Genomic DNA, 10,560 nt, shown 5'->3' with positions numbered 1-10,560 from the left:
TAGGACTTTGCAAACGGATCTGCTTAAGTGTTGGTGCAAAACTTTGTAGATCTCGGCTCTGACTTGCTTTATTGATTTATTTTTTGATTTGTTTTCTTTGGTCTTCTCTCCTTACCCCCTCCGCCAAAATGCAGGGGACAGGAGTGTTGACAATTAATTGGTGAACTCTCCTAAAAAAATGGAGGCAGAGAAAGACTATGGAAGAAGATTGGTGTGTAGCTTTTTTTCTCCCCCCCCCCCATCTGTATCTGGTATACGATAGATCTATTTTTTGTTGTTGTTGTTTCTCGCTGTCTTTTCTTTCCTTTTCTGTTTTGCAAGAGGACCGGAAAAAATATAATAAATTGCATGCAAAAGGAAGCCAGCAGCTTACTCCTCCAGTCCCTTGTGAGGCTCAGAGTCTCAGACACTTAAGTGGCGAGGTGGTAGCGGGGAAAGGCGTAGAAGGGAGCTGAGCGGGGCTTGGGGTTCGCCTGGAATCTGGGGGGCTGCGGGATCGGGCGCTGTGCGTTGGAGGGAGGAGGCAGAGGATGCGGGGAGTGACGGGGGAGTCTCCTTAGGAAGTGAGTGTGCGCGCGCGCTTATGGGGAGATGAGGCAGCTGCTGGTGCGTTTTGGGGTCTCGGGATGGGAGCTTTGTGGCGGGCGGTCTGCCTCTCTCCCACTCAAGCCCAGAACCCCCCCCCCCCTCCCACCTCTTCTTCTTGCACCGGAGGGCGGTCGGCGGGGGCAGCTGGGGTCTCAGTCCTTTCCTTTCAGCTTTCCAGCTTTCCCGGTAGGTCGGGAGCGGCTCCAGTCTTAGAAATGCCGCCGGCCCCGGTTCCGGCTTCCCGGCTCTGCCGCCGCGGCCGCCGGGTGGCTGTTAGCGCCGAGCCGGGCGCCGCCGCGGCTCCACCCGGGGCCTACAAATGCCCCGCCAGCCCGTGCGCGGAGCCCCCCTCGCGGGTTACATAACTAGGCTCCCGGCTGAGTGGGCAAAACTCAACACCTCTCGGGGGTGGGGGGCAAGGGCGAGCCCCCAGATGTCCCTCCCATGGCCTCCGAAGATGCAGGAGGGGAATGCCCTGTATGGGGCGCAGGCAGACACTGGGGGTGCGGCCCCTCTCATTATCCCGATTTTCAGCATCTCTGGCATTTGCGCAAAGTTGCTCGGGTGGCAGTGGTGGGGTGCAGGGGGCGCGCGGCTTCGGCACCTGTTCGAGCTGGCCTCTTGGTGAGAGACGACCCCCCAGGACCCCCAGTAACGTCCCGGGCTCTCTGGCTTGGGTCCCCGCAGCGCCCGATTGACCGCCAGAGATACGACGAGAACGAAGACGTGTCGGACGTGGAGGAGATCGTGAGTGTCCGCGGCTTCAGCCTGGAGGAGAAGCTGCGCAGCCAGCTGTACCAGGGGGACTTCGTGCACGCCATGGAGGGCAAAGGTGAGGCGCCCCTCCTGCAGCGGCCCTCCGCGCCGCGGGCCGAGCGCACGTGGGGAGGGAGTTGCCGGTGGCTGGGTTCGTATTTCGCGCCCGCGTCCCCCATTCCAGGGGATCCGGTGACGAAACGAGGCCGAGCACTGGGGGGGTGGGGTGGGGTGGGGTGGCAAGAGAGGAGGGCAGACTAGAACCGGGGCCGGGCGTGGGCCTAGGCCCGGCCCGCGCCCACCATCAGCCCCAGGGTGGGCAGAGGCAGGGGTCCGGCCAACAGAGGGACCTGGGGACGAACGAATGGACGGATAGGCGGACGGAGGGAAGGCGGGTGCGCCGCGGTCTGCCCCTCCCGGAGCCGGCCCAGCTACTTGCGCGCTGCCCGGCTGGAGTCTGACTGGGGCGAGGGCCCCCCCCCCCCCCGCAGCCCCCCAAGCCTGAAGCCTCCCAAACCCTGGCTATTTCGGGCCCTGCCAGTTAGGAACTGGCGCTGGGGGCGCTCAGGGATCATTGAATGAGGGGCCTCCTCAGGCCTGGGGTCTACGGAACCCCATCATCTGGGGGGCTGTGCCAGACTGGAGCAGGGTTCCGTGGACTCCCAAGTTGTTGGGCGGAGCCCCCACTTAAGCCTGAGGCCTCTAGCCCTGCAGCCCTGGCAGTTTGAAGTGGGGACTGGGGGCGAGGGAGTGACAACCCTCTGGCTTCAGGCTGAGTTCCCTGTCCCTGGCACTTGAAACAGAAGACTTGGGGCGCCCCTCTAGGATACGGGGTGTCTTCTGGGGCCGGAGACCTTGAGAACTCTGTCCCTCTTGAGAGCCCTGCCAGTTGAAAGCAGAAGTTGGGGAAGCCTCTAGGATTCTGGGGTGCCACCCCAGCCTGGTACCAGGAAGGTGTCCGGGGATGTCCCCTGGGCGTTGGGGTGATGCTCTGGTTTGGGTCTGAGGCCTCCAGAGGCCCTGTGGGGTCGGTATTGTGAAGGTGCCCTTGCCTACCTAGGCATCTTCCTCCCTTTGCCCTCCCGGGGTTGGTAAGTTTATCCTCCCCCTTCAGGGATCCGAGTTTCCTTTATATTACCCCGTTTCCATTTTGTTTGTCCCCCATCCCCCCCTGGAAACCCGCTCCATCCATCCCTCAGTGAGCTGATAGCTGAGAAGCCCTCCCGCCCCCCAGGTTCCGCTTGAGTGGCTTGCCTGTGGGGTTAGCCTCTGGAGAGACTGTCCAGGCTTTGCATTTTGAAGTTTCTCTTTTGTGCCCACTGTTTCCTGGGGCGCTGGGCTTCCGTAGTAAGGGGGAGTTGCGGGGGGGGGGGATTGCGGCGGGGGGGGGGGGGGGGGAGGCAGAAATTTCAGCAGCCTGCCTGGTTTTTCTGGGCATCTTTGCAACCCAGGGGCCATTCTCAACTTCATTTAAATTTCCTTAGCACAAATGGGATTTTAATTCCTCTCCTTTCTCCCCCCTGGCTCTGAGGAGCTGGCGGATCCTAGGAGGAAAGAGTATGCAAACTCTTCCCAGTCATTGGTGAGGCATTCTCTGCCCGGGGTCTTGGCCTGTTTGAGGAAGCTGAAGCCGATCCTACGGGTGGGCATTGGGTGTGCGTGTTCCCCAAGCGGGCAGGGGTTCCAGCAAGGGAGATGCCTTAAATCTGCTGTCCAAGCGCCTTTCAAAGGAGAGGGCCCAAGGGTTTTGGTAGTTCATTCAGATCTGGCCCCCGAAACTCGGGGGGGGGGGCGGGGGAGGAGCTGCGAAACAGAAGGAGCCCTTAGCCTGGGTTCAAAATAGAAGCTTCTTAAACTTCTCTGCCTTTAAATCCTTAGGAATCCCCATTCACTCTGAGCCCCTGGGGATCCGAGCTGCTGAGGTCAGGGCTTTCCCCAGCTCTGGTTTTGTTCTCTCCCTCGCCCGAGCTGAGCTGCCTTGGCCTCCTCCCCCTCCGAGTGGCCCCGGCGAACTGTTTCCCTGGGGCAGGAGCTCCTGTGACCCCAGAGCTCGTCTGTCTCCCTTCCGATGGGCCAGGGCCGCCCTGCGCCCCTGTGGGTTGCTTCCCTTCCCTGAGGATTTGGGGATGTGAGCGTTTATCTCAGCCTCCCTCACCTCCAGCGTTAGGGTGAGGATTTGGGGGTCTGCACTAGACGAACCCCAGACGGAAAACTGCTCTGAATTTTCTTTGGGGCCTCTCTCCGTGTCCCCTTCGCACAGCCTTCGCCTGGGGAGCATCCCTCTCGGTTATCCGGTTGGAGCAAGTATTGTGATGCTGCAGCAGAATTTCACTGTTAAGGCAACAAAGCAGTGCCCAGTTCCCTAGTTATTTTGGCACCAAATACACAGTTTCCAGGGAAACCGACTTTCCCCCCGCCCCTCCCCTTCACTATACAGGATATTACAATAAGATCTTCCCCGATGCTCAGCTACAATGAGAATCCTCCTCCCAGCCTCCTCTCTGGGCCTTCAGATCCTCCCAGGTGGCATTCTTCAATTTTGCAGTCCCTTTACGTTCTGAGCTCAGCTGGGGAGGAGTTTCTCTGTCCCTCTTTCTCAGCACTAGCCAGGGCTCCTGTGCGGGGCTCTCTCATGAGCCTCCCTCCCCAACCCTCGCCATCCTTGAGCTATTCATTGACAAGTTCTGGCCCATGGGGCATGCCGGGCATGACTGAGTAGGCAGAGGAGCTGATAGTTGGCATGGCGTCTCCTAGACTTCGCTTAATCCATTTCCCTGTCCTTTTCCAGGGCGCTCTGGCTCTGGAGCTGGTGTCTGCCTCTGGTGTAACCCCTGCCCCTTCCTCCATCATTTTTCTTCTCCTAACCAATTGCCTGTGGTTCTTTTGCTCCTTCATGACTTCACCAGCTTGTTTTAATTCCAATATCCAAACAGATTTCAACTATGAGTACGTGCAGAGAGAAGCTCTCAGGGTTCCCTTGATATTTCGAGAAAAGGATGGACTGGGAATTAAGTAAGTTGCTGAAACTAATTGCTCCCCCTCCTCACCCCGGTCTCCCTCCCTAACACAGTTTATACCTTGGGATGGATTTCTCATAGCATTTGCTCCATCCGTCTTTCATCACCAGGAAGGCTCTTTCTTCATTATCTGGGGGGGTCTAGTATTCTCTTTGTTCAAGACCCGACAAAGGGGGAAAAAAAACTCTCTAAAGATTGGTCTTTTTCAGAGAAGTTGGAAAAAGAGGATGTAGGGTGCTCAAACAGTGTTGACTTTCCCCCCTGATCCACCCCAGTTAACATACAGTGGCTTCCTTAGAGAGAATGTGCCTCCTGCCCCAAATTAGGGAACTGAGGCAGGGCCTGGACTGGGAAGGATTGGCCAGCCTCTAGGCCCCAGGCAGGGCACCTGGGTACATATATCTTTAAAAAAAATGTTTTTATTGATTACTTGAGAGAGAGGAAGGAAGAGGGCTAGAAACATCAATGACAGAGAAACATCGATTGGCTGCCTCCTGCACAACCCCCACTGGGGGATCCAGCCCACAACCCAGGCATGTGCCCTGACTGGGAATCAAACCGGTGACTGGTCCATGGCTTGGTGCTCAACCGCCGAGCCACACCAGCAGGGCACTGGGTACCTATTTCTACTCAGACTCCCGCTGTGTGGGAATTGGTCTGTTTCTGTGGAGGAAGGGTTCCTAGGATCCTAGGCCCCAGTCTCCCCTTTCTGAGCCTGCCCAGCACCTGCCTCCTCACTGGGACTTGTTTGGTTTACTTTCTCTTGGAGACCTGTCAGAGCTCCAGGTGGGGAGGCATCTGGGAGGCAGCCTGGAAGAACAGGTTTCCGCCCGCTGGGCAGGGGTGGGGAGGAGGCTGAGGGTGTCATCTCAGCCGGCTGCCCTCTCCGGCATCTCCGCCTGCCAGACTTGCTCAAGCCTCTCATTCCAATGGATAGAAATGAAACCTGCAGCATCATTGTTGATTAATAGTGAATGTCACCATAATCATTATCGCCCCCTTGCCATATCCCTGAAGTTGCCCCTCCCCTCTAAACTTAGAGGGGTCCCTCCCACCCTCTATAAAACTCATTATGCAGAATATTTTTTAGAGGGAGACACACAGAGAGGGATACCCACACTAAAAGAAACAGGTGTTTGGATGCCCAGCTCTGGCTCTTACCCTTGACACTACCCTTCAGACTTGCCTGAAAAAGTGGGTGGACAGTGGATGTTCCCTCTTTTCTGTAGCAATGTGAGTTCAGGAGTCAGGGAGAGTGTGCGGGCGTGGTTTGCCCATTGGTATGAGGAAGGGGCTCACAGTGACCCTCCCTTGACCAGCTGGTCAATCACCCTCCCTCTGGATTATCTCAATTTGGGTTCCCAAAATGAGAGCAAGGACCCAGCCGGCGTGGCTCCGTGGTTGAGCATCAACCTATGAAATCAGGAAGTCACGGTTTGATTCCCAGGCAGGCAGTGTGGGGCATGCAGGAAGCAGCCGATCAATGATTCTCTCTCATCATTGATGTTTCTATCTCTCTCCCTTCCTTTCTGAAATCAATAAAAAAATATTTTTAAAAAATGAGAGCAAACTCTAGCCGGTTTGGCTTAGTGCAGTGGTCGGCAAACTGCGGCTCTCGAGCCGCGGTTTGCCGCTCTGTTGAGTAATGAGTTTGCCGACCACTGGCTTAGTGGATAGAGCATTGGCCTGTGGACTAAAGGGTCCCGGGTTTGATTTCCATCAAGGGCACATGCCTGGGTTGTGGGCTCAATCCCCAGCAGGGGGCATACAGGAGGCAGCCAATCAATGATTCTCTCTCGTCATTGATGTTTCTCTCTCTCCGTTCCTCTCTGAAATCAATAAAAATATTTTTAAAAAATGAGAGCAAGTTTCCCTTGCCCCCAGAATTGGGTTGAACTCTCTGGTTTCTGGCTTCTCATCAACGTCTGCTCCTCATTTTCTAGGATGCCTGACCCTGACTTCACAGTCCGAGATGTCAAACTCCTAGTGGGTAAGTTGCTTGCTGTGTGTGGCTCCAAGTTGCTGAAGTAGGGAGGGGGAGAAAGGAAAGGAGGCCTGACCAGCTGCCTGCTTAGGTTTTAACTGCCTCTGACAACAAAGTCCCCTCGGGAGGAGGCAGGAGCAGGTGTGAGCTGCACCCGCGTCATTGTGGGGAACAGGTCAGATTGCAAAGTCCTAAGAAGCTGGATCCGAGGGTGTTTGCCAGTGCGCAGTTTGACGAGGCTGATTTGGACCCTCGCCTCCAGCTTGGGTGTCAGCGACCCAACCTTAGATCTCTCCTTTGAGTTTGCTGATGAGTTGCAGGGTAACTTTCGGCGTGCTTTATGACCCCTGGAAGACTTTCAGACTTTCCAGAGGAGGGATTGTTCATTCTTTCCTGCTTCCTCAGGGCTCCAGGCAGGTCTGGGGCAGGCTGGCCACTGATTGCCCAGCAAATGCTGATTAATGCCCTGAGCACCTGCAGAGTGGCTGCTCACTGAGAGCTCCCAATTCCCGGTAGACTAGGTGGCAGGCGGCATTTCAGATTTCACAGGTCGTTCGATAAGTCCATCCTTTGTTTCTCAAGTAGCTCCTAAATGGCAGGCAAGTTCAGAGCTGTGACCATGACAGACAAGATCGCTGCCCTCGTGGTTGGAGTGATGGGCAATAAAGAAGTCAACAGTTTTTTGTTTTTTTTTTAATAACTTTTATAGACATTTTTCAGAAGTCAACTGTTTTTAAATATATGTATCATTTACCCTGACCGGTTTGGCTCAGTGGATAGAGCGCCGGCCTGCGGACTGGAGGGTCCCAGGTTCTATTCCAGTCAAGGGCATGTACCTTGGTTGCGGGCACATCCCCAGTAGGGAGTGGGCAGGAGGCAGCTGATCGATGTTTCTCTCACATCGATGTTTCTAATTCTCTATCCCTCTCCCTTCCTCTCTGTAAAAAATCAATAAAATATATTTTAAAAAATGTATCACTTGAAGGGTGACAAAGGCTAAGGAGAAGTAAATCAGAGTAATGAGATGAAGCATGATGGTGCTTCTTTAAATTTTTTTTAAATTTATTAATTTTAGTGAGAGAGAGAGAGAGAAAGAGAGAGAGAGAGAGAGAGAGAGAGAGAGAGAGAGAGAGAAACATTGATTTGTTGTGCCATTTATTTATGCATTCATTGGTTGTTTCTTGTATGTGCCCTGACTGGGGATATTGGGACGATGCTCTAACCAACTGAGCTACCTGGCCAGGGCCTATATGATGGTGTTGTAGATGGGGGGTATTCAGGGAGGGCCTGGGTAGTGGTGGTGTGAGGACATTTGGACAGAGATCTGACTGATGAGAAGCCAGCTGTGGGAAAGAACGTTCCAGACTGTAGGATGAGCAAAGGCAAAGGTCAGGAAGTGTGGGAGGAACAGAAAGAGCGAGGGGGAAAGTAGCGTGAGAAGGGAGAGATCACAGGATCAGGTTCATATAGGGTTAAACTTTTTTCTAAACACTGAGATAAAATTCCCATACCATAAAATTTGGAATGTACAATCCAGTGGCTTGCAGTATATCCCCAGTGTTGTGCAGCCGTCACCACAATCTTATTCCAGAACATTTCTGTCACCCCCAAAATAAACCCTGTACCTCCCAATTCCTCTCTGCCTCTGTCTGCTTTTTGCCTCTATGGGTTTATCTATTTGGACATTTCATGTGAGTGGAATCATATAATATGTGCTCCTTTGTGTCTGGCTTCTTTCTCTGAGCATCATGTTGTCACGGTACATCCACATTGTAGCAGGTGTCAGTACTTTATTCCTTTTCATGACTGAATAATATTCCGTTGTATGGACAGACCACATTTTGTTTATCCGTTCTTCAGTTGGTGGACATTTTGGTTGTTTCTAGTTCTTAGCTATTATGATTAATGCTGCCATGAATATTCATATACAAGTGTTGTATGGGCAAACGGTTTTATTTCTCTTGGGTATTTAGCTAAGAATGGAATTGCTGGGTCATTCGCTGACTATATTTAACCTTCTGAGAAACTGCCAGACCGTTTTTCAAAGCAGCTGCACCATTTTACATTCCTATTAGCAAAGGATGAGGGTTCCAATTTCTCCACATCTTCGCCAACACTTGTCATTGTCTGTCTTTTTGATGAGAGCCATCCTAGAGGGTGTGAAGTGGTGTGATCTGATTGAAGTTTTGTAAGAGCCCACTCTGGTGGCTGCGTGGAGGATGAAGACAGCTGACCAGTGGGTGTGTCAGATAATCCGGCGTGAATAATTGATCCCAAAGTGTGTCATCTGATACTCAGAAGGGAGGCCGGATCAGCTGGGAGGAGATGGCAATGATGACAGAAGGATCTTGGTTAATTGGCAAGGGCTTGCTCAAAGGACAGATTTTTTTTTTTTTTATAGGGGGGATTAATGGTGATGGGGAAAAATAAACAACAACAAAACGATTTCTTTAATAGCAGGGATTCCAGAAGTGCTGAAGGAAGTGAAAATCAGAGCTAAAGGGAGCAGACTTCCCAACGCTGGGCAGATGGGGTGATGGACCCCATGAATCAAGTCTTGGCCCAGGCAGCCCGCTCTGGGGCCTCACCCCAGCCCCAGCCTTTGCTGTTGAACAGCCCTGGTTTGAGGCCCCACTCTGTTAGTTGATGGGTGATTTGGGGAAAGCTACTTAACCTCCCTAAGCCTCAATTTCCTCATCTTCAAAGTGGAGCTAATCGGCTAATCGCAGAATCTGCCTCAAGGAAGGACCCTCTACAAGAATGAATGCTTACTCAGAATTATGCTGGATGACGAGTGCTCAATAAATGGTCCCCGTTACTCTTGATTATAAGTGCAGGACATTGGGCTGATGCGATGCTCTTTATGAACAAGGATTAAAGCCAGATTCTCAAATCTGGGGTTCAGGCAACATCACTGTCTTACTGACATCGCTTTTGGCCCTTTTGAGGAGTTTTCAAGTCCTTGGCGGTTTCATTATGGTTTGGTGTGTCCAGGCCGCCTCTGCTTTCCCTGAGCCTCATTCTTCTCATTGTGGAAGCAAATCCATGGTCCCTATGCCCTTGCCAGCTCTTGGAAATTCTAGGGTGGCAAAGAAGGCAGGACTAGTAATACCTGCACAGTCTCCCCTGGCATTTCTGTGATGATCAAATGATCGGCGAATATCAAAGTGCTTTGTAGAGCTATAGTGAGCTCTGCCACCGTGAGGGAGGCCTGTAATTGTGGTTAGCATGGGGTGTTATTATGCCCATCTTAGTGCACACACATATCCAGAGAGCGGCAATGGGGCACCTTTGTCATAGCTACTGAAGGGATAAGTGTAACTCCAGCTGGCCTAAAGCCAAACAGAATGAGTTCAAGGGGTGCCTTCCAGTCACGTCTTGATCTAGGTGTTCCAAGAAGATCTCAAGAAGTTGATGCAAATTTTTCCTTTCTGCTTCCTCTTTCTTTCTGCTTCATTCCTTGGCAAGCTTTTCCCCATGTGGTGGCAAAGTTGGGGACCCAGCAGCTCCAGGCTTCCGTCCTACCAGCTCAGGGTCCTCCTCCCCAGCCCCTCAGTGATTCCATCAGATGTGTCTGGATGGGCTCTGATGGGCTGAGCACACCCCACCCAGCAGAACCACATGCACTAAGCATAGGAAGGAGGAACTCTCCAGGGTTGCTGGGCAATAGGAACATGCCCCTACCACACATGGGAGTTTTGCTTTGGAGTGGGTGTACGGGGGAGGCTGGACCACCCCTCCCAGATAGTGTGGGATCTCAGTCTCTGTCTTCCAGCCTCCTGCCCCCTCCCCAGGTCACTGAGGACTGAGATGGCCTACAGCAATGGGGTCTTGCATATTATCTCTTTCTGACTGGGAACCATGACCTCCTGGTTCATAGGTCCACGCTCACCCACTGAGCCACACCAAGCCAGATGCATATTATCTCTTTATTGTATTTCTATTGTATTTCTCTCTACTGAGGATGCCCAAGCCAACGGATGCTTTCTCTGGCCCTTTTTCTTCAAAAATTTTCAGGATAAATCACCTCATTCAATATTCATTTATTCTCTCTTTTTTTTTTTCGCGGTTGGATTTTTCCATTTTATTTCTTGTTCATGTCGATGACCTGAATCATGAGAATACAACTGAGAAGGGATATTTCTGCTTTACAGGGTTCCCAGGAGCAGCAGGTTTGGGGTAAACTTGAATTCTGTCCTGTTTGGGGGGCTGGGT

The 10,560-nt window shown here is 52.7% G+C and overlaps 1 protein-coding gene across 6 annotated transcripts in view; it reads left to right on the top strand.

Annotated features, from left to right (window-relative positions):
* Positions 1-10,560, top strand: part of KDM2B (lysine demethylase 2B) — a 90,118-nt gene continuing 79,558 nt past the window's right edge. For 2 of the 6 annotated variants that reach the window (XM_079762250.1, XM_079762245.1), the window contains exons 1-4: positions 1-211; positions 1,276-1,420; positions 4,278-4,356; positions 6,305-6,351. In XM_079762250.1, the coding sequence (XP_079618376.1) occupies positions 179-211; positions 1,276-1,420; positions 4,278-4,356; positions 6,305-6,351 (304 nt within the window). In that variant the 5' untranslated portion in view covers positions 1-178. Of the gene's footprint in view, positions 212-583; positions 607-869; positions 1,421-4,277; positions 4,357-6,304; positions 6,352-10,560 lie in introns of those variants that run through there. The other 4 variants (XM_079762251.1, XM_079762246.1, XM_079762244.1 and 1 more) reach the window with 2 other exon arrangements.

The sequence above is a fragment of the Cnephaeus nilssonii genome, assembly GCF_951640355.1.
Source record: "Cnephaeus nilssonii genome assembly, chromosome: 22".
NCBI lineage: Eukaryota > Metazoa > Chordata > Mammalia > Chiroptera > Vespertilionidae > Cnephaeus > Cnephaeus nilssonii.
The sequence above is the reverse complement of the archived record's forward strand: the minus strand, read 5'-3'. Positions and strand labels throughout refer to the sequence as shown.